General features: G+C 47.3%; 1 protein-coding gene across 2 annotated transcripts in view; it reads right to left on the reverse strand.

The window, feature by feature from the left end:
• Nucleotides 1-27712, reverse strand: part of LOC144115380 (uncharacterized) — a 152680-nt gene that overhangs the window by 115929 nt on the left and 9039 nt on the right. For both annotated transcript variants that reach the window (XM_077649747.1, XM_077649748.1), the window contains exons 2-4: nt 21487-21636; nt 15380-15449; nt 9650-9962 (exon numbers count right to left, since the gene is read on the reverse strand). In XM_077649747.1, coding sequence (XP_077505873.1) covers nt 9650-9962; nt 15380-15449; nt 21487-21636 — 533 coding nt within the window. The remainder of the gene's footprint in view (nt 1-9649; nt 9963-15379; nt 15450-21486; nt 21637-27712) is intronic.

Here is a 27712-nt window from a genome sequence, read left to right on the forward strand (position 1 = left end):
CGAATATTCCGTGAGAGGGCTGCGCTGCGCGTCCGGTTCTGTTTTATTTTGTTTTGCTTTGGTGCACGCCGTTAGAAGGGGACTCATGCCTTTTTGGTTAGTCTCCCCATTCGTCCTTGCGGTTTCCTTCGCCGCTCCGGACGGCGGGGCTATCTGCCGGCCTCGACCTTGGACCCCTGGCCCCTTGGCGGATTGCGAGACCACCTAAGAAGCAACTCGTGGGTAAGGGAAAACGCTGACATTAGTTCTGAGCTTTCCTATTCGTCAAAACTGATCAGCCGCAGTTAGCAGTTTATTTTTACGTGTGGAAAGGGGCGTGGGCATCTTCGGGGTGTACCCGCAAAGGGAGCCGCGCCCGTGTGCTTTTGTCTCTAGCGACTCCTAGCGGGCAGGTGCTCGGTCTGGCCGAGTGCGGAGGGAGTGACCGTTGAGAGCTGGTGCAAGGCGCGCCAGTTTGACTGTTGGGACGCGGTGTCCCTCGCCTCTGTGCAGGCGGTCGGCTAGGCCGGCCGCGGATAGTTGTGGCCGTATACTGACTTTTGTTCGTACCCATCTGTAAATAGCCTGTATAAAAGTTCGTTTCTCACTAAATCGCTTCGCCTGCCATCGAGAAGCCTTAAAGCGGTGCATCCAGTTTCTGGAAATCACCGGACCAACACCACCGGCAAACCTTTACTGGCGCAGTCGACAGTACTGGTGCTCTGCAGCGGCCCCGAGGAACGGACAAAGACATCCACGGAGAGAACGACGAAGTTCGGCATCCAAGGCGAGATACCGAAAGGACGACAGGCTACGGGGGTACGAAGGTGCGAACCGCATCGGGTGTGAAACGACAAAGACAAGGCCTTCAACAGACACAGAGTGGTATCCCTGAGCAACGGCGGCAGTTGGAAGATTCAAGCGGAAACGGCCTTCAGCGGACAGAAAACGGCATCCCCGAGTAAAGGCAGCAGCTAGCGGCTTCAGTCGGCACCTGGTCCGAGGTCGCCGCCATTCCTGCCCGAAAAGAGAACCCTAAGCGCAGCTCCGAGTAAGTTCCTTAGTTCCTTCGTTTTCTTAGCGGTCACTGTTCGACTAAGGCTTGCGTAGTTGATGATAACCCGATTTGGTCATCTTAACCCCGACAAGGCATCTACGATGGACAGCGGTAGTGACAGTGGTGACAGGGGGGACGGTGGAGACAGGGGCAGCAACCAGGCGTATGGGTCACGGCATGGCCAAAACATTGAGAAAGAGTTGGAATTGTATGAAAAAAAAATAAGAGCCTTAGAGCTCGAGATGCAAATCATGCGTGCTCGAAGCCAGAATGCGGCGCATTCCGAGGACGAGCGGTTGAGACAGTATGCTAAGCTATTCGCCGGCGCGTTCCCCAAATTGCCAGCAGACGGTGAAGTACCCGTCTGGTTTGAGTCAGTGGAATGCTCGCTCGTGGCTTACAACGTGCCGAACGAACATTGGGCGCAGCTTGTGTTCCCGGTGCTGGCTGAGCGGGTAGCCTACTTATCGACACGGTTCACCGCAGAGCAGCACAGGGACTATGACAAGTTGAAGGCGGTGGTCCTAGACGAGTTGTAATTTTCAGCCGCAGAGTATCAAAGGCGGTTTTCTGGGGCCACCAAGCGCAGCGAAGAAACCTAGAAGGCTTTTGTCACACGCGTCCAGAGTTACTTAAATTTTTATTTAAAGTCACGATGCGTGTCGTCTTTTGACGGATTATTGAAGCTACTGGTTGCCGACCAGCTCAAGGCGGGGCTATCAGAAGAAGAACATAAATATGTCAAGCTGCGCGAGGGTGAGAAATGGCTGAATGCGGATGAGATAGCTGCCCTGCTACAGACATACGAGGAAGCCGCCGGGAAGGGAAGCGCTCAGAGGAAAGCCGACAGCTTTAAAGGTTTTGACACGCCCCCAAAACCGAGAACTGAAGCCACACCTACGCAGAAGCATGGAGCAGAGCGAGGAGACAGAATAGCCGCAGTCAGGCCAGGAGGAGAAAAGAAAAAGGTATCGCGGTCGGGTGGCTGTTTCTGATGCGGAAGCTGGAGACATGTTGTCGCGAACTGCCCATTTGATCGTGAGAACCCAGCTGATAGACGAGAGAATCTACCGCGCGATGATAGGCTAACGCACGCGTGTCCACCCATGCCTTGCAATCCACGCGTCCAGCGCTCAAGGACATTAAAATCTGCTGTAGGGAAGCGGTTATTGGCGCTATTGTGGACACCGGTGCAGATATCACCGTAGTGCGCGAAAGCCTTGTACCTGAGGAGTTCGTATCCCCACATGGGACGATCGATCCCGTCTCCGCTTTCAGAGAGAAGGTAGAGGCAAAACTGGCAGTAGTTCCGTTGGCGCTGTGTCGTGGCGCTCCCCTGATCGAAAATGTGGACGATGCGACACCGGTGTTGTGTGCGCTCACCGACAAGCTCACACAAGCCGACTGTCTAATTTCCGCAGACGCATGGGAACAGCTGCACGACTCGGGCAAGACGGACAGTGAGTCTCGTGCAGGCGGTGGGAACTCTGTTGCCGCCGGCTGAAGACAGACCAGATAGATCAGGGCCAGGCGTGGGCACCGAGCCCGTCCTGGCGTTCGCAGACGAAACCCTGCCCCAGCAGACAGTTGACAGTAATGAGGTCGAGCCATCACAGGCGGGCGGCACGGCTGAGCTTAGCGGAGCACAGAAGTTTCGCGCGGAGCAGCATGAGGATGAGACTCTGCGTCAGGCCTGGCAGAACGCAAGGCGGGCATGTCTATCGTAGACGGAGTTTTGTATCATAAAGACCAGGTGCTAGGCCAAGGGGTACAGCAGTTAGTACTGCCAAGATAACGGCGCGAGGCCGCACTCAGCCTAGCACACGAGTCCTATTGGGGGGGACACCTGGGCTTTCGCAAGACTAAAGCTCGCCTAAAGTACAGTTTCTACTGGCCGGGCATGGAGTCGGATATTCGCAAACACTGTGACAGCTGTCATAGCTGTCAAGTGTGTTCAGACCACCGGCGAACCGATAGGGTACCGATAACGCCTCTCACTCGCCCGAAGTTTCCCTTTCAGAAAGTGAACGTGGATATCATAGGTCCGATTGAGCCATCGTCTGGCCGAGGACATCGGTACGCGCTTTGCATAATAGATCTGTGCACGCGTTGGCCAGAAGTAGTCTGCCTAAGGTCTTTGTCCGCCAGGGCAACCTGCGACGCGCTGCTTTCGGTGTTTAGCCGGACTGGGGCTCCTGAGGTGGTGTGCTCAGACTGCGGCACCAATTTCACAGCCGCACTTACGAAGGAGTTCCTCGAAAGACTCGGCTGTACCCCGCGCTTTTCCACTCCCAATCATCCGGAGAGCAATGGGGCGGTGGAGAGGTGGAACAGAGTCTTTAAGACCATGCTCTCACACGTAATCGAAAATGAACCGAAAGACTGGGACAAGTTCATTCCCTTTCTTCTTTGGGCCTATCGGGAGGTGCCACACAACACCACTGGCATGTCACCCTTCCGAATGCCTTACGGCCGAGACCCAGTAGGACCACTCGGTATCCTGGAGCAAAGCTGGGCAGGAGACATTGAGGTACCTGGGGAGCTAGCGAGTGCTCCCGCTGAGTATTTGAAAAATCTGAAAGCACAGCTCGAGATCACGGCCGACATTGCGGAGCTAACGACTAGAAAACAGCAAGAGGCGTACTCGTCGCACTACAACAAGCACACAATGGTAAAAACCTTTCGCGAAGGTGAGGCGATCCTCGTCTTTGATGACAAGAGGCCAAGGAAAATGTACCCGAAGTGGCTAGGGCCGACGGTGGTGACAAAAAGGTACCGTGAGCACTCGTACCATGTGCCGATGAGTGACGGTCGCCGCATGCTAGTACATGCAAATAAGCTACGCCCTTACGTCGGGAAGGTAGGTTCGGTGAGCATTACATTTGATGACGACTGCGATTTTGGAGAAATCGAATATACCCCAGGCGCAAGCAACGTCCCGAAGGACCAGGTAATGCCTACGCCGGATAAAACAAGCCACTTAGACAGGGATGCAGCGGAGCTGGTGCACGCCACGTTCAAGCAGCACCAGGCATTATTTGCGAACGAACCGTCGATCGCGCGCGTGGGCGAGCACAGCATAAAGCTCGCGGAGGGGGCAACTCCAAGGCGATGCCACCCTTATAGGATCCCAGAGGCTTTAAAAGACGAAGTAACGAGGCAAATTGATGAGCTCCTTGCACAAGGCCTCATCTACCCCTGTAAAAGCCCTTTTGCACACCCGATCGTGTGCGTTCCCAAAAAAGGCGGGTCGGTACGTCTTTGCATAGACTACCGAGCGCTGAACGCGGTGACCGAGACGGACGCATTTCCTATCGTTTGCCCCCAGGAGCTGATCATGCGAGTCGGAGCCGCGAGGTTCATAACACTTCTGGACCTCAGGCGCGGCTATTGGCAGGTGCCACTCGCTCAGGATTCTCAGCTTCCGACAGCGTTCATCTCGCACCTAGGTCAATTTGCCTGGCGGGTGATGCCTTTCGGTCTTAAGAACGCAGCGGCAACCTTCCAAAGGAACATGAACCAGTTGCTAGCCGGGCAGGAAGAATACGCTTGCGCCTATCTGGACGATATCGCCGTATTCAGCCAATCTCTAGAAGCGCATATCCATCATTTAAAGCGGGTGTTTTGCACTCTGGAGGAGGTGGGCCTGCACGCTAGCTGGGAGAAGTGCCAGGTAGCGATGCCTTCAATCCGGTACCTAGGGCACGTTGTCGGCTCAGGCCGGCATGGCCCAGCCAAAGAGAAAATTGAGGCCATCGAAGGAATTCAAGCCCCTAAGACAAAGAAAGAATTGAGGAGCACCCTTGGGCTGTGCGGCTACTACCGTAGCTATGTTCCCAATTTTGCAGAAATCGCTCTGCCACTAACACGCCCGACAGGAAAAGGCGTGCCGAACAAAATACCGTGGCCAGATGACGCGGACAAAGCCTTGAAAGCCCTGAAGAAAGCTCTAAGCGAGGCGGCTTCACTGACCACTCCGGACCCGCGAAAGCCGTATCTGCTTTTTACAGACGCGTCGGCAGTAGCAGCCGGTGCCTGTTTAGCGCAGCTTTCTGACAACGGCACTGAGGCGCCGATAGCCTTCGCCAGTCACAAGTTCACACCATCGCAGATGCGGTGGGCGGCAATCGAGAGGGAGGCATTCGGGGTAATCTGGGCATTAAAAAAGTTTGAGACGTGGGTGTTTGCCGCCACCGTGACTGTCATCACTGACCACAATCCGCTGTCCTTTCTTACGAGCAGTATGCCTCAAAGTGCAAAGCTTACGCGCTGGGCTCTTGCGCTCCAACGCTACAATGTTACCATTGAACATGGCAGAGGAGCCGACCACGCTAACGCAGATGCCTTGTCTAGAATACTCAACGCTTGTTGGGATAGTGCACTGGCTGACGTCCCGCAGTGACCGCTGGGGATAGTGGACCAGGGAACTGTGTGCATGGACAACAAACTGTACTCGTTGTACTCAAGAAAGGCGCACGTCGATCGAACGAAAGTGTGAGATTTCTGTGCGTGTTTTTTTTGTGTGACGAAGGGTCGCAGCATGCGGTCTCGCAGGCTCCGGTTGCTTGCTCGTGCAGAGGTACTCAACCGCCACTTGCCGAACCCTTTTTGTTGTTTGTTGTCTCGGCTTATCTCTGAATAGATTAGCCGAGTCTTGGGGGGAAGGTGTAGGGTTCGGCGCGCTGTCGCATCTTTTTGTACATGTGTTGCGAATATTCCGCGAGAGGGCAGTGACCTAGGCTGTGCGTCCGGTTTTGTTTTATTTTGTTTTGCTTTGGTGCACGCCGTTAGAAGGGGACTCATGCCTTTTTGGTTAACCTCCCCATTCGTCCTTGCGGTTTCCTTCGCCGCTGCTCCGTACGGCGGGGCTATCTGCCGGCCTCGACCTTGAACCCCTGTCCCCTTGGCGGATTGCGAGACCACCTAGGGAGCAACTCGTGGGTAAGGGAAAACGCTGACATTAGTTCTGAGCTTTCCTATTCGTCAAAACTGATGAGCCGCAGTTAGCAGTTTATTTTTACGTGTGGAAAGGGGCGCGGGCATCTTCGGGGTGTACCCGCGAAGGGAGCCGCGCCCGTGTGCATTTGTCTCTAGCGACTCCTAGCGGGCAGGCGCTCGGTCTGGCCGAGTGCGGAGGGAGTGACCGTTGAGAGCTGGTGTTGAGAGTTTGTGGACGAAAGCAAAGCGGTATGAAACGAAGTGGTGGCATTGAAAATTATGCTCGCAGCTGTGAGGCCCTCAGTACTCGGACCCTCTAGCTATAATTTTCAATGAGTGCGAACTACTTTTTAGGTACGGAGGAAGTAAGGGTGATTTGCCCTACCAGCCGCTTATCAGACCACGAAATTGATTCTTACTTCTCAAAGTCTTGATGAGTTGGAGGATGAAAGTGTTTAGTTTATGGGGGTTAAATGTCCCAAAACGACTCAGGCTATGAGAGACGCCGTAGTGAAGGGCTCCGGGAATTTCGACCACCTGGGGTTCTTTAACGTGCACTGACATCGCACAGTACGAAATTCGACCACCGCGACCGTGATCAAACCCGCGTCTTTCGGACCAGCTGCCGAGCGCCATAACCACTCAGCCACCGCCACGGCTGAAGATGAAAGTGTGGCAGAAGGTAAAACGAAGTCCAGGAGATTGCCATTCATGACACTTAAGATATGTCGCAACGAAATTTGCGTGTGTCCACTTTGTTTGTAGGGCGAACTACTTTTCGGGCATGGAATAAAGCCTGCGCAAACAGGCACGCTAGCTTTGGCAGCGTTGCCTGCCATGCATGAAACGGAGTACAGCCTGCGCCAACAGTGGCTAAGTGCTGCGTATATCAGTGAGCCAGTCGAGCCGCACAGCGTTCGGTACGACCACTGCCTTGTTGCTGATAATTTATTTTTTGTTTTTCGAGGGCATCTTGCTACTCTGATGCCAATGCGTGCGCTTCCTTCGTTTCCATCTGCATTGTATTTCCGTTCTTCACACGTGCCGAAACTCCGTGCTCGTCACGTGTTGTTCACTGTTTGTACACTGAAGCCTCCTCACATGCAGCACCACATGCGAAGAAACTCCATCTATAGACACTGAAAGACACCGAAAGAAGTCGCGGAGATCATTACCATTGTGGAGCAGTACTCATTCTGCCGCTTCCGACACCGTGCACGAATTGAAAAATTTGACTGAACTGCAAGAAATTGCTGCTGTCACAGAGTTTTCATCTTAAAAGGAGATAATAACTACCCTGGTTCCCCCTAAATAAATTTCACTTACACGCAAATGGTTTTTGGCAGTTTTGGAGGGCCATTCAATAATTCGACATTCGGATAATTGGACATTTTTTTCCCCTCCCTTGCACCGTCGGAGGGCTCGTCCATGGAATCGCCGGCACCCGGTGTACAGTACCGCAGGAAAGCTGGTAGCCAGCTCGTTGCCGGGAGTGCTCATGTGACCAGGGATCCACCGAAGGGTCACCGGCCTTGGGCTCAATGCTGTGCGGGCAACGTGTAAGGCCGATCAAGTCGGGAAGGGGAGGGCTCTTTCGTGAAAGGCACGCAGAGCTGCCTGCGAGCCTGTATACACTACATATGCTGGTGTGGGGGGCAGGGTGGCGAGTATGTGATGGCATCAGTGATCCCGTATATTTCTAGGGCAAGAGTGGAGGGTGGGGAGGTGCATGGACCACTTGAGTGAGTGCTGGTTGTAGAGAGGAAAGGGTCGAGGAAGGAAAAAGGCTGCTATGGTTTCCGTGAGGCAGGTGTCTGTGTAGGTCGCCATAGTGTCTAAGGGTGGCTTGTGGTTGTATGCGTATGCCTGGCGGCGGCCAGTGTGTGTGTGCAGACATGTTGCGCGGAATGGGTGCGAGGCGGAGGTTAGGGGGGTAGATCGGACACTGCGGTGGGTCTCGTCAAGTTAGGAAGGACGGAGCATTTGGTGGCTTTGTTGGCCTCAGCAAGACCTGGAGAGATTACGATGAATAGAGAATTTACATAAACGTCGAACGTGACAAAAACTGGGCTGACAAGCAAAACAATGTTTTCGAGGTATTTTCTGAGACTGCTTTTGTACTGACTAAAATGCAACTACATGCGCTCAGTTCAAAGTCGAATTCATGACCGTTGTTCTTTTAACACACAATATCCAGTAATGGTAACTGAACGAAATATGGTCTGTGTTAGGCCTTTAATTTTATAGTTTAAAACAATATAATATAACACTTTTAATGCAAAAGCACTATTCCGATGGGCAAACCCCAAGCAAGAGCTTCCTCGTTTTTGTGGATTTGTGCCATCAAGATCTTGCGATGTTTGTGGGCTTGTGCCATCACTGTTGACAGCGCCGCCATTCTAATACATCGTTTGAACTCCCAGCAACCCTGCTTGGCGGATAATCCCACTCACACCGCGTCACGAGCGCACTCTGCTGTCCCCGCTCCCAACGTGTGAGCGCCATCAGCGTCGGAATCACGCAAGCAACTGCGAAGAGGCGATGTATACGCACTGCTTGTGCCATGTCTTTTCATGCAGTTGCCTTTGAGGCAGTACTGCCTCAATTGCTTTCACTCGTCCTACTCAGCTTAACTACATTAAAACCCTACCATTTACGACATCAAAAACAGCATGATAAACCAACATTAGAAAACAAACAGTAAAGTAACAAGACAAGCTAACGTTCATGCAAATCTGCTTTCGCACGTTTAACAGGATTTAAGCAAAAATCCTCCGTCATTTTTTATCTTGACCTAGAATTACCTGGTACTGAAGATATTCCAGGGAAATTTTGAAGGAAATCGGAGAGGACATTTATTTTTAAATTTCCATCAAAATTCACCTTTTCTCAAATTTTTCGGATTCTAGACGATTTCAAGCCTAATTAAAAATCATGTGCCCATTCTAGAAGTATTAATTCTGTCCGACGATAATAAAAAGAACGGATTAATGCTGACTGAATAGATTAAGGCCAATTCCAGCCTCAGGTTCTTACTCCTTCTTGTCGCATTAATGTCCTAACAAGTGTCCTTATTGGAATTAAAAAGTTAGCAATATTTCTGCTGCAAAATTAAAGAAGGCAAAAAATATTTTTGATTGCTTCCAACAGGAAAGTTTGCATACAATTACTAAAAAAATAATCAGGTTCCACAAAATTTTATTTTACTTTCTACAGGGATCCAAACTCATTTTGCGCAATAACAAAATTGACGTTTTCCACCTAGTGTGATATGTACTATTTTTTTTCCGAAAAAAACTACAGCATTGCTCGAGTATGATTCCTTTGCATCACACATTTGCCCATCACATATAAAAATTTCACTGAAAAAAAAAAATGGTTTTGGCACCTCGATTACTGTTCTTACCTAAACACACACCCCCCATACACACATACACGCACGCGCGCGCGCACACACACACACACACACACACATATACACACGTTCGTTTTTAACAAATTTTCGTTATTTGCACTCACTATGCAACCCAAAATTTGATAATTTGCACACCTGAAGTATTTTTTCCTAATCCAGCACCATGCAGCACGGCCGACCTTATGATGCAGTTTAGCACAACTGGCTGCAATAAATATGGCAGAGGTATATAGGCAGCAAGAGGATAACATTCTGCTCACCTTCTTAATGCCCCTCTTGAGCACAGGACTGAGGCCACTCTTCCTAGTTTGGACATCATTGGTGCCCTTAGGCAGTGCAGTCTTGTTATCATCAAAGCGCTCAGGACTGCTGTGGGTAAAACTGATGACTGGTGATAGTGACGGCTCCAGTTGAGAATGAATGCCTTGAGTATGATTGCTGCGGGTAAATGTGATGACTGATGGTGGTGACTGCTGCAGTTGCGAGAGAGCAGCATCTTGAGCCATTATTTCAGCCTCCCTGTCAGACTCCTTCTCCTCCTCTTTCACCTGAGGCTCACGTGGACCAGGAATCCTGCAAGCAATAGGTCACATTTTTATTTATCAAACTTTTGGCTGTGAAACCATTCAATCAAAACTTGCTTAAGTGGTAGACTCTTCAGATTTGACACGAGTTTGTGCTCGGCTCACGTTAATACTACTACAGGTTATCACTAGTGGCAAATGACAAGAATACGGTACATAAGCCATTGTTTTGTTTGATTCACAGCAACCACTGCACCATTTCGGCATTGTTATGAAGTGGAACCAGTTTTTCATGCAGAGGAACCCTAAGCAGTAGCTATAATAATAATAATAATAATAATAATAATAATAATCAGCAGCAGCAGCAGCAACACCAGCCGAGTCAATCCTAGATCAAGACGAAGCCCTCTATATATGTACTGCACTAGCCCTGGCCACACTATGCCAGCATATTTTCTGAGCTCATCACTCCAACTCATTCTGTGCCATGCTCAGTTAGGTTTCCTTCCCTTTGATATCCTCCCTCTCTGTCACTCTTACTTGGCCACCAGATATTTTTTCTACACATCCTTATCACATTCATTTCATTTCTTTAATCTCAGTTATAACATTATCCACTAGTGTATGCTCTCTAATCTTTCTGTAACAATGATATGACTACTACTTTGCTTTTCATAGACTGCTGCACTACTCTCATTCTGATTTCAAGTCTTTTCATTAGCCTCGAAGTTTCAGCACTATGGTGAGTAATGGCTACATACATCGGCTATATACCTTTTTTCTTTAAGGATGCAAGTTGCCATTCACCATCTGTAAGTGTCTGCCTAATGCAGTCCAACCAACTTTCACTTTATTACCCTCAAGAGTATGAAAGCGATGAAGAGGGGAGTATAACATGTATTGAGGATAAACAAAACACAAGAACACTTACATCAAACAAAATGCAATGCAGAACGCCAAACACAAGTGCAAAACAAATAACCAAATGCATTTAAAAGTGTGAGAAATTGAAACAGCAAAAATATGCACTGGCACACAGCCGCCATGATTGAGGTGCACATAGCAGACGAACTCGTGCTTTGCAAGCGTTTTCTTCGCACATCGCACTGCTGCTTGAAATCCGCATGCATCGGAGATTCGGCTGGTAGCCACCGAGCGCAATAGCCGCACGAAACTACGTCGGTAAATGAATGGCACTTTGATTGGGCAGCTGCGTTTGTTACCGCTGCCCGAGCCAGCCGAGAAAACAGGCGCAGCAACTAAAGTTGGTCACAGGTTTGGTTACCCTCGATTCTGAGATCGAAGCATGATCGGATAGTGTTCAATGACAGCAGCACTTCCATGAAACCAGAGAGCACATATAGTTAAGACACATTTGCGGGGCACTAATCAGTGATCTGGCCTCTTGCTACGGCGTCTGCATGAGCACATGAGTTAAATCTGACAAAAGGTGCCGGTTATGTCTTGTGTGGAAGTCATCTGTACACAACGCATACACATGACTGGACTTCGGAAACCTTGTTACCACTCTGGAGCAGTCGTTTTTTTTGCACAAAGGTGGCTATAGATTGTCACAATGGCCGCTCACAATGAAGCTGAGTTGTTCACTTTTGCACTGTGCGCGCAGTGTTGACAAAACTCGACATGAGAGTACCTGCTAGCTGACACTTGGCAGTTCACACTTTGTTAGTGTCGTGTCTCTTTTTCGTGTTGGCACCTGACAACATAGCACACAGTGCAAAAATTAGTGTGCTGTTTTGGTAGGGATCGAGGCCGCACCAGCTCGCGATCTTGCAGTATGACCCTGATGCAAGTGCAGATTTCACATCTTCAACAGTATAAAGATGCTGCTTGGGTGACCACAACCCTAACAAAAACAACGTGCATGCTCCAAGAATTCATTTCAAGATCAAAAAAAGCACGAGGTCAAATCCTTTCATTTAACATTTAGGCAAACTGTGGTTGCCAACCTGAGCTTGTTTATTAGGATGCACTTAGTTCAAAAATTTCATAGGTCAAACGAACATTAATATCTGAAGCATTATATCAAGGTCAGATATGTAGTAGAGCTCGGAAACGAACGGCTCTGAACAGATACGCAATCCACAGTTCTGGAGCACCGCAGATGCACCACAGCCATTGAGTGGTTCCGGGTCACTGACCTCTTCCCCTGGATGTGCCTGAACTAAATGCGGCTCTCCGGTTTCACGGAAGCGCTGCTGTCATTGACCACTGTCAAGAGATTCTATCCCAGAATCAAAGAGAACCAAACTCGACCAACTTTCGCCGCTGCGCCCGTTTCCTCGACAGGCTCTAGCAGTGCTAAACAAGCGCAGCTGACCAATCGAAGTGGAGTTTCGTTTACGACGTAGTTACATGAGGCAATCGCGCCTAGCGATTACCAGCCGAATCTCCGATGCATGCGGATTCCAAATGGCAGTCTAAATGCAACACGCAAAGAAAACATGCTTGCGGAGCAGGAGTTCGTCTGCTACGTGCACCTCAATCATAGTGGCCGGCGGCGGCACACTGCAGCACAGTGGCATGGCTGTGCACCAGTGCATACCACCTATACAGTGCTGTAAACAAAAGCCACAGGCAAAGGAAACATACATAATGACACCTGGTGTTCTCAGGTGGCACATGAAGGTGACGACGTTGAAGTGTATTGCGCTGGCTAGTTGTCGAATTCTGTCAGTGAACTGTCGCCCTGTCTTCAGTGACATATTTTGGTGGAGGTACGAGGTTAGCGGAAAGCTATTTTAAGCGGGAAGCTATTTTAAGCAGAAAGCTAGCGGTGCTTCTTAAAATGGTATGGTCTGGCACACAGATTTGCACGGGTGGCGGACATGTCGTAACTCCTCTTGGCCTGTGCACGGCAAGAGTCCAAATTTGCAGCTTCACATTGGTTGTTAGCTGCCTAGTTCTACCTGACTGCTCCTGTGACTGAATCCTTGGCGTTGATTTTCTCCGGCAGTATGGAGCTATTATCGACCTTTGAAAGTGCACCGTTATATTTTCAACCAAGAAAGCTGATGTTTACGTCGAGGACCGTCAATGCCACGCCGCCCTTCGAATTTCCGCTCAGAGCGTTTGGATTCCGCAACGCGCCAGTGTTTTTGCGGGTGTTCACTGCGACCGACTACGTGAACGGACAGGCAATCTGCCCCTTTTCCTCACACACGGCACATGCTCAGCGTGAAGCCTCATCCATCTCCATGACAGCTGGTCTAAGCTCCTGGTGACTAATTTCAGTATCGAACCCTGGCATCTTTTTCGTGCTACTGCCATCACATTCGCTGACCCCTTAGAGGAGATTTCTGGATGTTTCGCACTCGAAGCTGTTACAACTGTGCGCCCGTCCCTTGACGGTCTTGACATCAGTCCGGGCCTCTTGGCGGCTCAACAGCGAGCAATGCGTGCCCTCCTTCCTACTCGAATACACTATCTGTTTCGAGTCTTCGTCGAAAGTACGGCAAACGGCTCTTCTGAAGCATTGCATCATTACGCCTGACAATGCCCGCTCTATCTGCCAGCAGCCGTACCGTATCTCACCGAAGGAAAGTGAGGCAATCCAAACGTGGGTGAAAGATGTTTTCTGATGGAATCATTCAACTTTCCAATAGCCCACAGACATCACCTGCCGTGCTGGTGAAGAAAAAGGATGGCACTCTCCTTCTGTGTAATCAAAAGCTGAACAACGTCACTAAAAAAGACGTCTACCCGCTGCCTCGTATGGACGACTCGCTCGACAGACCTTGTCACGCCCAGTACTTCTCCTCGAATTAAAGAGCAGGTACTGGCAGATGGAGGTTGGTGAGCAGGACCGCAAAAAACGGCGTTCGTTACCCCCAAAAGACTTTATGAATTTAAAGTGCTGCCTTTTGGGGCATGTTCAGCGCTGGCAACTTTACAGAGCATGATGGACACAGTTCTCACTGGACTAAAATGACAAACTTGTTTGGTTTATCTCGATGATGTAGTCGTGTTTTCCGAAACTTTTTCCGAACACATTGAATGCCAGTGGACAGTATTAGATGCCCTCCAGTCGGCCAACTTTACGCTCAAGCCCGAGAAGTGCCACTTTGGGTACAAAGAGCTGAAGTTTCTTGATCATCTTGTGAATACTAATGGCGTTAAGTACGACCCCGAGAAAACTGCTGCTGTGGCTGATTTTTCCGTTCCTACAACCAAGAAAAGTGTGCGATGCTTTCTGGGATCTGTGCGCATACTACCGCCGCTTCATCGCCAACTTTTCCAAGATTGCCGCACCCCTGTACCACCTCGTGCGATGATACACAGTTTGCGTGGGCCATCGAGCAACAGGAGGCTTTTGCCGAGCTGCGCAGACGACTGCAAAACACCCCTGTTCTTGCGCACTTTGATGAAGAGGCTGCCACCGAAGTCCACACCGACGCAAGCAACATCGACCTCGGTGCTGTGCTCGTCCAATACCAAGGTGGCATGGAAATTGTCATCGCGTATGCAAGCCACACGCTCTCTCGCGCTGAAATGAACTCTTCCATTACGGAAGAGAAATGCCACGGTTGTGTGGGCTACCATGAAATTTCGTCCTTACCTCTATGGTCGCCCCTTCAAAGTGATTATTAACCACCATTCTTTGTGCTGCTTGACCACCATTCTTTGTGCTGGCTGGCCAACCTTCGTGACCTATCGGGGCGCCTAGCTCTATGGATCCCCCGCCTCACATAGATGCAAGCAAACATCACCGTCGTACACATCAGAAACTTTGCTGTCGTCACTGCCATCTTGGATTTAAAAAATGGATTCCCTGCTAAATGCAGATGCTAACCCTTTACTGCCCAAATTATGAAGGAGTCAAAGAAAAAATCATTTACCTTCACATTATGCTAGCTAATATAAAATTGTTAGTGGCACTAAAATTTTATAAATAGGCACATTGTCAGTTTGTGATTATTAGCATTTGCTTCATTTTTGTTCAGCTGGTTCGAGTTGTGTACAAAATCAAATCTGAAGCCACAAGTCAACTTGAGGCCAACAGGCAGTACACAATACTTTTTTCCAGCAAATGCCTTTTTATTTTTTATGCAATATATCGGGGAGTGAAGCGAGAAATTTTAGGACGCTGACTAGAAGTCGCGCATTGGTGCCCTCATTTTCTTCATACAGCTTGCACAATCTGACCAGAAAGTCAAGGCCATGCAAATGATATGTCGAGATTTCGCAACATAGAGCAGTAAAGGGCTGAAGTGAATGATTGATGTTTACAAGATCGCTTTTGCATTGCGCCCAATGGGAAATTAACCCGGTTGTTTAGCTTACCGAGAGTTCAGCTCCCCAAGGTTTTTTCTAAAGGGAGTAAACTGTTACTGCATAAGGTGAGTATGTGCCTCATTTGTAGTACCTTAGCTCATAAGCACCGAACAGCAGCCAGCCAGAGGTTATGTATGTACATCACAATTCAAACATAAAAGAAACTCTCACCTGTACGAGTATGTGGTTTTTTTTAATGGCATCATGTCTGCAGGCTGGATGTTGGAGCTTGCTGGTTTCACTGCAGAAGATGGCATACAAGAGAACAGGCATAGATGTTTAAAGGAACAGGCTACTGTACAACATGAGTAAAAGCATAGTAACCGCATATTCTGGTAAGTCTTGCTCTCTGGTGGTAGAAGCCAGAGTAATACTTGGCAGTTTTGTCAGCCATTTATATTTTCAACTGGCTAAGAAAATGGGGCCAGATACAACGTGGCGACATGCTGTGTGCTAACTTGGTCACTCGGCTGGTAAGCGGGCTATGCACCCTGGAGAGAACATATTTCATTTTACGATCAGGTGCCTAAAATATTTCCTCTTGCAATCAGTCACAGTGTCTTGCACAGTTTACCCTACTTTTTACCATCCTTTAAGATGTTTTAAAAAGGTAGAATGCTACTATGCTCACAATGGCACTGCCATTGCCAGTACCACTACTGGCAAAATACTCCTGCAGTCTGTACAAATATTACCAGTCTTATTTTAGTGAGCTTCTTTAAACCATCTTAGTCACCTTAACTATAGTTGCACAACTCGCTATGCTTATCGGTTACTGCCACATTCCTCATCGCCTTGGTGGCAGAAAGTAGCTGTCATATCTTTATCAGGGTTCGCAAACACCGCCTACATAACAGAAAGAAATATCCAAAGTTGAAAAATTGTTTTCAAATGCTCTGCATTTCTCAGTACTACAGGCGGGCATATGTTCATTTGGCCAAGAGCTCTTGACTGCTCAAAAAAAAAAAAAAAAAAGATACGGCCCATAAAATTAATATGGTGTCTACCCTTCAGCAGGTAGACACCAAAACCTAGATAGAGCATACAGGCTCAGCCAGAAGCATTAACAGAATGTGGGAAGGGGGCCATGGTGCCTTAAGTCTAGAGTGAAGCAAATTTGCTCAAGAGCAACACAAAGGTAGGAAATAGGCATTCACAAACTGCGGCTTTCACTACAAGGCTGTCCAAAGCATGCATGCAGGCTTAAAAGCTAGGCGGAGGAAAATAATTTCATCAAGGAAATTAGGACAGCACCAGCTACGCGCAGCGTTTAATGAATCCTGAAGAAAAAAATAAAATCTCACGAACCTGCCAAAATTCAACACCAAATGACAGCAAAAATATCCTCTTTAAGTAGACACTATATGTCAACTGAAAATATGCACTAACATCATACAGGGTGTTTCGCCGAGGACTGTTCGTAATATTTAAAACTGCAGTACTGTTACCGATGGCAGGCACCAGAAAACAGTCATGTTAACTAGCAAGCCAGTTAAATAGAGACCAATAGTTTTCTAATAGTTATTACTAATATAATAATAAAAATATGAGGGCATTTTAAGTCTCTTTATGTGAAGGAATGCGAAAGCATGGAACTTAGTAGAATGCAGGTTTTTTCCATGACGCCAGTACGCATTGTTTATTGTTTTTGTTGTATTTTTATTATTTGTTTATTTATTTTTTTAATTTTAGTCGACGTCCATGACTACTGTGACGTCCAAGTGAAATTTTTGCGTTTAATTAAGTAATTAAAAGTCATCAACCAACTTTTCCCCACAGCAAGATCTCACCACATACTAACACAATGAAGGTTTTGCACATTTATCTTCACAGAATAACGTAATCGTGTGGCGTAAGTTTTGCTGACACGAAACACGGGACTATTGTGATGTCAAAGTAATTTTCCTGTTTAATTAATTACTAATTAAAATTCATCAACCAAATTTTTCCAACAGCAAGATCTCATCACGCACTTGTAACACAATCAAACTTTTTCACATTTATCTTTATTGGACGACGCAATCATGGGGAGAAGATTTTGCTGACGCGACACAGCCATCTAATGCTTTCATATTAATAACAGCGACAAACTATTACATTCAGACGCCATTTAGAGGTTTGTAGCTCAAGAAAAATTCATAGAGTTTTTTTACAGTGCACATGGACCATACCCTTTTCTGTTGCTTACGCTGCCGCAGAACTCAGCCTGGCAGTGGAGCAAAGAGCAGGGAAAAACCACACACATGCATTTGTAGGCATACCTGCATGAGCTCCTGAGCTGTAGTTTAGGTTAAGTGCATGAAAAAGTTTTATACTTCAAGTATTGCAGCAAAGTCATCATCCCTGTGCAACAGCGATAAAAAAAAACGATGCTATAGTTACCCCAATGTATTTTGAAATTCGGAGACAACTTCAGGCATTCGCGTATAGCTTGTGTGGCAGCATGTCTATTCACCATCCCTTTCGCATCACACAATGTGGGTAGTGACCAACTGCCACTCTCCAATACCAACCACAGCTGGCTTCTGCATTTGTTGCCCCTCTCTCTACACACCACATCTGTCACACTATGCTCTCGGCCACCACATGTGGCAGCCCAGTCTCCACACACTACACTTGCTATCCACCACCTAGAACATGGCCAGCACACAGCCTCCTAAGCCAGCACATGCCCTGCCAAGAAAGGCTGGCACATGCAGGCCATCTCATGTGCGTGCCTCCACTTGGTTGCAGCTACAGGGTCTTGTGACCAGGATCTTTCTGTCTGAGCCACTCACAGCTGTCACTGTAAAACGATCCACACCACACTGTCACCCAAGTTGCTTACCACACAAATGCTGCAAGCTACACTACATTAAATCCTTCGGATGTCACATTAAAGGGCCACAGAAAGGGGTGTTCCAGCTTGGCTTTAAAATGCTTGCACTATGTAGAGTACAGGCCACCGAGTGTCCATGCCACGTATGAGACCTCAAGAGCGAGCGGGAAATTTACAATACATTTTTAAAAATTTCCGCTTTCGCACCTCGCAGCGAAGCAGGGTGACAAACTTTCGCGCGAAAACCTGGCACACGACGTCACATCATGCAATTGACGTCAGCAGCTGGGGGTTATCATTGGCTCACAGCACCAAATTCTTTCAGACGTCACGCACCACCATGGATGCGGCCACTACGCGCGCGTTGCAGCTGGCGGAGATAGGGGAGGGGCCGAGTGGGTGAGGCTGGCGGAAGAGCGCTGCTGCTATGGCGTATGAGAGGAGAGGGAAATACACGAAGACGCAGAAGTTCAAATTTTGTCTGCATATTACTCAAATTTCACAAAACGCGTTAAAAAATTGACGATGGCCTAGCTCCGTTAGGCCAGGATATATGTAGCGAAAGCGCGGCGACATCTGGTTCGGAAGAGTTAATATATCAAAGGCGTGCATTCACTACATGCGCCTTTATTCATGATTAAACCTTGAGCCGTCGTGGAGGAGTGGTAGCGTCTCCGCCTCAAACGCCAAAGGCCCTGGTTCTATTCCCAGCCGCGACAAAGGGTTTTTTTTTTTATTCAGCGAGTGTGTGGGGGTTTCAGTGGCTCCCGCTACCGGCCACGTGGTTGGCCACATGGTCAGTCACGTGGCGCGGAGCCACTGCCGGCGGCACGGCGCCGTGGCGCGGAGCCACTGCCGGCGGCACGGCGCCGTGGCTGGTCACGTGGTGCGGTGCGACTATGGTGGGAATGCGAGCACGGCAAAACTGCGAGTGCGTGACCAATGTAGCTTTCGCTACAAAATTCTTGCTGCAGGATAATTATGAAGCGGCATCCTTCAACGTCCCAGACATATTGCAACTTTATTGAGAGCCCCTTTCTGGGGCCGTTTAAGAACAGGTGCTGTGTATATCAGAGGCAAGCCTCCATCCAGTGGATATTGCACAAAGAGGGCACCCCAAGTAACAAGATGGCATGTGAAAAGTCATGAGCAAGTTCTCACTGCGGGCTGGGCACTTATTTTTCGTTCCTTTTCTTGCCCATTCTAACATATATATGTGTTGCCTTCCCCAAACGTGACCCTCCCAGCTCACTATTCAAGTGAGCAGCTGCCTTCTCCACTACTGCAGGCTTTTTACCTGCACAGAATTCAGTGGGGAAGACAGAAATAAATCTACCTTTGGGCCACGACACTTCCCAGTTACTGCTACTCCTTACTCCTCCTGCCCGATTGCCCGGTTTCACTCTGGCATCAGACACATTATGGACCACTGGAACTTGCATGCTTGGCACAACCATCATTACTACCACCAGAACCACAGCCAATGCCACTTTGCCAAGAGCTGGAATTGAGAAAGATGACAACAATGCAAAAGCCAATGCCATAGTCTATGAAAAAACTTAAATGTACATCCTCTATAAAATAAACAGCCCAAAGAGCGTGCTTCTAAGCTGTTAACAAGGCCCTCTAGCACTTCTGGCAGTCTGAAAATTCAGGACGCGATTTACTCCCCCCCCCTCGAGAGACCAGGGTTGCTAAGGGTCCAAAATGAGCTACACTGCAGTGCCCAAAGGCAAACCCTTTGGGTTGTATATTTTTGACAAAGGTTGACTCCCAATGCTAAAGCCCTGTGCTGCCTTTCAGAAAGACATCTGGAGTGTACAGCCTAACGAGTGCTTTCCTCAAGGACACCACAACAAAAGCAATTTGTGAGTACAAGGACTGGACATGTGCTCCAGATATAAACTCCCCTATGGTGCACCCTTAAGTCATTTCCTGTCATTTAAATGTTTAATCACTCATTCATTTTACTGTAATAAATAAAGAGAAAAGGCCCTCACACATAATTGCTTTAACTGACATTATCTAGTTTCATTGTAAATGGATTCGTAGCTATCTAAATGGCTGCCAGACATAACATAGACACCTCCTTGACAACTACACTTTCAACCATAATTTAAATTCAGACTCCACAAAAAATAACTAATGTAATCGCCTGAAGTAGCAACGGCATGGTGCAATAATGGTAAAGGAAATCTCCTGCCCCCTCGTAGCAGAAAAGAACAGGAAAATGGCACTAAAACTGTGCTAGTTGTAATATCATCCGATATATTACCGAGAACAATGTACTACCCTTTGTCCTCGGGAGGTGAGCAAGTACCTTACAGCAGGGTATTTACAATGGCTGCAGTCTGATGAACCATTAGGCTCTCACATTTCACAAAACAAATTCAATGGCTTCATGCATCATTCAATGCAGCAGATTTCTTTTCGGACAAATTTGATGAGGCCGTGAAAATTTCTACAAATAAGAGATTAGGCTTGACAGAAGTGCCCAAAGTACAGGGTGTTTTGTATTTATATGTCCGGATTGTAAATCATTCTCCTGCCAAACTACTGGACTATTTGGCCTCAACCACTGACCACAAGGTAGCTTATGATAGTCTGCGTTTTTTGACAAGTAATTTAACATTGGAACTCTCCTGGATTGTTCCGAATCTGCAAATAACTGCAGTCATCTGCGCAAAGCATTTTCATTGAGACAAACAGAATGGCCAATTTGAGAGGCTGCACTAACTGGTGAACTACAAGGCAATCAATGCCCCTGCTAGCAATGAGCTAAGTGCTGGGATAGGTTTCACAGTACCCTAGATGGCGCAGCCTGTAAAATCTGCTACTGTCAAAGTAAAACCATTCACCCAATTTTGGTGTCAGCAATAAATAACTGCAAATTACTGCCAAAATAAAACTAGTCAACCTTTATGCACCAATTGCTTCTGATCACAGAACCAAGTATTGTGCAGTTTTTTCTAATCAAGAAGTGCATTTGAATTCACTATAAAAGAGATGACAAAACCGAGTGTGAGCAAAGGTTAAGAAAAGGTACTGTAAGCATCAAATGAAACGTGAACTGGAAAATGAGAATGTTAAGAAGGGAAAGCTCAGTACGTGCACAAATTACATTGACACTGAATTCACGAAGACTACTTGTTAACCAATCACGTACATTTTTTTCTAGGAGCAAATATATTGGTGTTTTTGTGTTGGCGTTTCAGTTCTTTTGTCGTACACAGGCTCTCAGTACAAGCACATTGACACACGTATGGAGGTTCATTATGGGCATGAAGTGTGTTACTACATACTTACACATGGCCCTGGTACACATGGTACAAATCACAGGCCCCGCAACAACTCTGCCAAGACCAAAATCTGGCTATGCTTCTTTGTGCAAGAAAAACTGGGTTTTTTCAAGCCAAGGGATTCAGCACTTTGAGCAGGCTAAGTAACATGCACAACATACATGTTTTGTGTGTCTTCATTTGCTGCTGACAAGGCATCCAGTTTCTTTGGGAGGGCAAGTGAGTTGGCTTGGTCATCTTCTTAGCTGGATTTGATTGGTGCCCTTTGAAACGCTGGACTGCCTTCTTTGCACGCCCAGATGACTGAATGGCTGCAGGCCAAACAAAAACGTTTACACAATGCTCACACAGTTTTGCTAAGTCACATAACTTCCATTTTCAATCCTCTTCCTATTTGCGGCATTCTAGAGCCATCACAAACTAGAATAAAGCACACTGAAGTTTCATTTTATAAAAAAAAATTAAGACATGCCTACCATGTAACAAAGTCTTATACGTAAGGGTTGGAGTTTTCAGTTTAATGCGAAGAACAACAAAAAAAACACCGAACTTGCTTTCTGAAATTCGGTCTTCAGTGAAAAAGGTCAGTATTCTTCAGCTGTACACCATAGCTTGTTGGCTAATGAGTACAAACTACAATTGCTCACAAGAAAGAATCAGCGAAGTGGGGAAGCCAGGGACACAGTGAGACAAAGATTGTTGCATTAAGCAGAGCAGATAAACATTTCGAGGCATTTCTACACTATTTTGGACAAACACCAGGACAAATAGAGGCTCCACTCATTGTGCTGCCTTCTCAAATTCACCTTATCAGAGCTTGTAAGGATACCGACAATGTTTGAAACCATAACAAGGCATTACCAACTTGAAACTATGCACAAGCATCATGAAAAAGTGTCACGTCCTGGCTTCTGCGACTGCTCACTGGCACCTTCATTACTGCAGTCATCATGCGCACTACATGATCGGAGGATCTCTGGCTCCTGTATTCCGGCCACAGTTACTTTTCCTTTCTTTTAAATCTAAAGCTTTGTTCCTGTGAAGCATTTGCTGCTTCCGCAGTTCATTTGGTGACAAGGAATGAGCAGCATGTCGCAAGCAAGAGATACATGCATTTATCACAGCCAAATTAAGCTATTCCGACATGAAGGAGACTAGACAAATGCCTGGTTCCATTTGCCTAAGCGAAGAATGGGTGCATGTGTGCTGCTCCCTTGTTGCTTTCACTAAATTTTTTTCCGGTTTATGTAAGTTTTTTGTACAACCCAGGTTTTAAAATAAACTTCTATTATGTTTTCTCTTACGACTCTATCAACAAACTTCCACACTGTTACTTTTTTTTACAGTGATAGTACCTCATATTACGGCGACTAGTCTAGAAATTACTCTAAAATGATCACCTGTATGGTAATTACTTGTACATAAACCACTGCTGCTAACAAAGAAGACAAAATAAACTACATTTGACTTTTAAGCACAAAGAGGTGCCCCATATAACACCGGAAAAAAAAAAAACAGCAATTCCTTCATGGCAGATGCCGCGGCTAGCAGCACCTTTTCCTTCCATTGTTATTTTATTAATAAATAGCCACTAACAACATAGTTTTACTAGATGGGTGCAGGCCAGGACCACAAACGCTATGCAACAAGCAAAAGCCAGAGCTTCGTTCAAACAGAGATAAGCAAAATGGTAGTGCAGGTATAAATTGCAGAATGGGCAGAGAACGCAAAAGAACATGTTTGTGCATGCATAGTACACCAATAATTTGCATGCCCACAAATAGCAAGCATGCTCTAGGAAGTTTGACTGTTATAAGGAATGTAGGATTAGTTTACAACATGATGCAACTGCCTAACAAAAAAGTTCTACATGCCTGTTAATCTTTAGCAGGTTAAGACCAGCAGACACAAGATTTAGACATAACATTGCATGTGTTAAAAGAATAACTTCCCCACAGGTTAAAAACTTTCTTACCAAACCACAGTGTAGCCCCAGGGAAAGAGAAAGAGATATGTAGAATAAAGCTTGATGTTCCAGCAGATAGCCACTCCTCTCACACTGGCACCACATATACGCGGCCAAACTCCACTAAACCAAGCCTCAAGCATTACCTTCCACAGCGGGACAATCCTCAACAAAAAGGCATCCGGTGACCCTTCTTAGGGCAGTGCTAGAGCAACCTCCCCGATGACCATATCAGAAGGCAATCTCACAGGGACTGTGCAAGTGTGTCCATGATTTCACTGAGGCTCCAAGACACAGCCAACTGCTTCACATTGACTCTTCTGTGAAGCCCAGACAAACTGTCAGATAAAGTCATGCTTCCTTAGTTTCAAAGCTTCAAGGATAATCCTACTCTTTGGGTGCAGACCAGTAATAGCGGCTGCCCCCCCACAGTCAACCATACATTAAAGATTGTTTGCAGAGTTCCTACAGCTTGAAACCTGTACGAAAGCCACAGGTATCTAACTTGGGCAAGTTGGTGCTCTGCTTTAATTACTGTCTTTTCTTACTTTCCTGCAATTACAATGACATTTTTCAAGCAAATGAATGCTTGCCACCAGGTACCAAACATGCTTCCCCATGCATCTATGAGCAGCTGCAACTGCCCAGTACTTCCAACCTCACATGGCTATATTCAGCTCCCAGGCAGGCACATTATCAACACCTTGTGTGACCTTACTCATGTAGTCATCTAGTCCAGGCAAACAGCAGAGCAATCAACCCCAAACTTTCATTTGCCATGCAGCAAACAGGACTGCCACAGGCTACCTGCTGCCACATGACGAATGCACCACATCGAGGTGGCCACCACTTCACAAAAAATGGATGCTCTTAAAGCAGATGACATGTGAACATCGTGTGGATGGCCTGGTCACGAACTGCCCACATGCTAGCACTCAGCAACAGACGCAGTACCAGACCAACCCAGTTCCCCTACTGAAAGTTAATGTGGATCAAAGTGGAAATATGTTGGCTACGAAAAACAATGGAATGGACTGTACTGCTGTGCACCAACATGACACACCGCAGGCCTTGTATTCTTGGATGGCAACTCTTCTGTGTGGCCTAAGAGGCAGCACCATGCCCATAGAAACACACAACCTACACAAATGGGCACCTGCAAGTACCACCTCTTCCAGTGGCACCGTCCTTGATGTCCTCATCCTGGGGCCAACTACCCCTTCTCAGTGGATGTGGAGGTTCTTAAAGGGACACTGGGGAGAAATTGAAGTTAGCTTGTATCGATAGAATACGAGCTCCTGATCACAAAAACACAGGCCAATCTCGCAAGTACAAGCATGATGACATCATAGGACAAGAGACGCCACCTTGGAGGAATTTTCCTTCCTACACGGATGCCGCGAATCTCTGAGGCTGACAAAAGAAAATTGCGCGGTTCAATATTGAAGTAAGTTTTGTGTTAAAACCGATAGTGCACTTTTATCACCCAAGGAAGACAGACAAAAGACAACCTGAATGTTGGAAGCAAAGAAAACCGATGCTTGGTGGCGCCACAGGCGGCCAGGAGAGTTTTGATTTGTTATGGCGCTTTGCGTCTATGAGCTTTGCGTGCCCCGTGGTTTTGTTTTTGACGCGCCTCGATTTGCAAGCGCCGAACAGCAGAGGAACTCCAAGTGCCACTTCAAGTGCTACTTAACCTTTGAAGTACCCTGTTAAGGCTGGTCAGACGATCGCCACGGTCGATGAAAAACTATGATGGCACGATGGTCGGTGATCGTACAAGGCAGTTCGCAGTATAAAGAGCACTTGTGTATTCACACGCTCGTCCGGTAAAACATTCCCGGCTGAGCCAATCAACTTCAAACTAATTCACGGAAATCATTTATTAGGGACGGGAGACAAGGCACAAGGCAGTTAAGAAAAATTGCTGATGGCCTAGCTGCGTTAGGCCAGGATATACGTAGCGAAAGCACGGAGACTTCTGCATCGGAAGAGTGCAGTCACTAGATGCGCCTTTATTCATGGTTAAATCTTGAGCCGTCGTGGCGGAGTGGTAGCGCCTCCGCCTCGAAAGCCAAAGGCCCTGGTTCGATTCCGAGCCTCAGCACAGGTTTTCTTTCTTTTATTCAGTGAGTATGCGGGGGGCTTCAGTGGCTCCCATAGATGCCGCCACAGAATACGTTGGTTAGCGGTAAAGCGCACGCTCTGTTAAGGCGCGTTTATACTCCAGCTTAACACGCGCATGCACGCTGTACGGCGACGTCAGGTAGGCCAAAGCGAGACCCTATATACTCCAACTGCACTTGACCACCAACGGGTTCGGCGGCTTCGGCACACTCTGACCGCACTGGCGGAGACTTGGAGCATGTCTCTATTTCGCGCCGAGTGCGCCAGCCGCCGCCGGCCCGGCCAGACCAATTCGGCTCCGCGGCGAGGTGCGCGTTGTGACGTCATTCAATAGCTTCGGAAGTTGGGCGGAGCTGTTCTTTTCGAGCTCTCGGCTAATTTAATCCATTCACAGTAAACATCTGAAGGTACATGCAAGTGGGCAAGAGAGCCCGATCCAGTGGACCTCGTACCTCCGGAAACGCGCGGAAGCCGCTGAAGCGTCATGCGTCGGCTTTACTTTCAAGCCGCCAACTTTAAACGCGAGCGCCCTTGAGCACCATCCATTTTTTGTGGCAAAAAAAATAAATAAATAACCTGGCCCTTGCAACCGTGGGAGACCTCGACGCCGCCTGCTGCACCGTGCAACCGCACCGTTCAAGGAATCACAATCCGTTGGACCCAAAGCCCCGGCCAGCCTCCGATGGGCGCGACGTGCCGACCTTGTCCTCGCCCCTCGCAACTCCCCGCACTGGGGTTATGATATTTAATTTGCAACGGCTGCTCACGGCGGAAGAGGGAAACCACCCGCCGGCGCCTAACCTAACCGTGCTCCCTCAAAAGCATCGCACGCTCTCTGCGGGGCTGAGGTCGCTGAAATGCAGGCCGGAGTTTTTGCAAGAACTTCGTCGTCGAGTTTGGGAACAGGATCCATCGTAACGCTGGCAAGACGCCAGCTCAAATGTAAACGAAGCGACAGTAGCAACCCCTGACGCCTTCAACGTGCGACGACGGTAGTTTTCATTTCGGCTGCTGCTAGACAACACCACAAGCTACCATAAATCACGGAGTCTGCATTTACGTCACGTTTCACGTCACTCCGTCCTATGACGTCATAAGAGAGCGCCGTGACGTCATAAGAGTTCCCGAGTTTGAATCAGAGCGGCGGGAAAAACTTTTTCAGCTTCGAATCCAAATTTCTTTGAAATAAATTCATCTTTCACTCCCGGAGAAGCGACAACAAAGCCATGAAATGCTGAACTATCAGATTTTGCTAACAAAAAAAATTTGATAGTGTTCTCCTCACTGTCCCTTTAACGAACATGGTTGAGTGCGACTACACCTGTTTGCATCTTCCCCCAGAAAAACACCACTCCTTCCACTCTTCTGCTTAGCACACCAAAAGGGGTCATTCCATGCGAAAAGCCATCACCGCCGATTCCTTTGAAAAAATTCGGCTAGTTGGTGATTATCTGAATAGAGTTTCAACAAAGTATTTTTCTAAAAAAAATTTGTTCACATGAGCGCTGTTTGAGGTGTCTGCGAAGGTGCAAAAGCTGGTTGGAGTTAAAAATTTTTAAATCAAATGGCAACAAGATACAATAATACATTTTATTTAAGAATATTTCACTTGCATTGTTCTTTAATCTGCATTTATTACTGAAGTCATGCAAGAATTTTCAGGATTTTTTTGGCTTAGTAAACAAGCAAGAAATGTGGCATTTTAAGAATTTTTTTACGTTTAACATTTCAGCATCAATAACTTTTTCCCCGCTTTCACCCGTTGTGGTAGCTTATGGAAAAATAAATTAAAACCAGTAAATTAAGTCCTTATGAAGAAAATTACTTCAAAAGTTTGCAAAAAGTGACTTTTTCCTGAGATTAAGACATGAACTACGAATCAAGGCCCTCCAGATAAAAATATGTGAGACGGCTCATAATACCCACCAACTTCAATGCTTGCAATCTAAAACATTTAGTTACAGTAAATTTAGTTTGATGCAAGAAAAAAAATTTTTGAAGCCCGCAGACAGCCTCTTTGGTGGATACTGCCAAATTTTGTCTTCACCGCACAACACGTACTATCATGCTCTATATGAACCACATTGAACAAGATGTGATAGGAGCTCAGTTAGTGAAGCAGTGCAAGCACAATGGTGCTAGAAATCGCTGGAGTTAGCTGTTGATACAATCAACAAAATGCACTGAATGTTTGTATAAGCGGAGTGCTTTTTGACATCGGCCATTGATTTACCATAAAGTAGATACCTCAGCTGATTTATATTGGACACACTGCAAGCTACATTGAGCGCAAT

Source organism: Amblyomma americanum, chromosome 1 (assembly GCF_052857255.1).
Source record: "Amblyomma americanum isolate KBUSLIRL-KWMA chromosome 1, ASM5285725v1, whole genome shotgun sequence".
Lineage (NCBI taxonomy): Eukaryota > Metazoa > Arthropoda > Arachnida > Ixodida > Ixodidae > Amblyomma > Amblyomma americanum.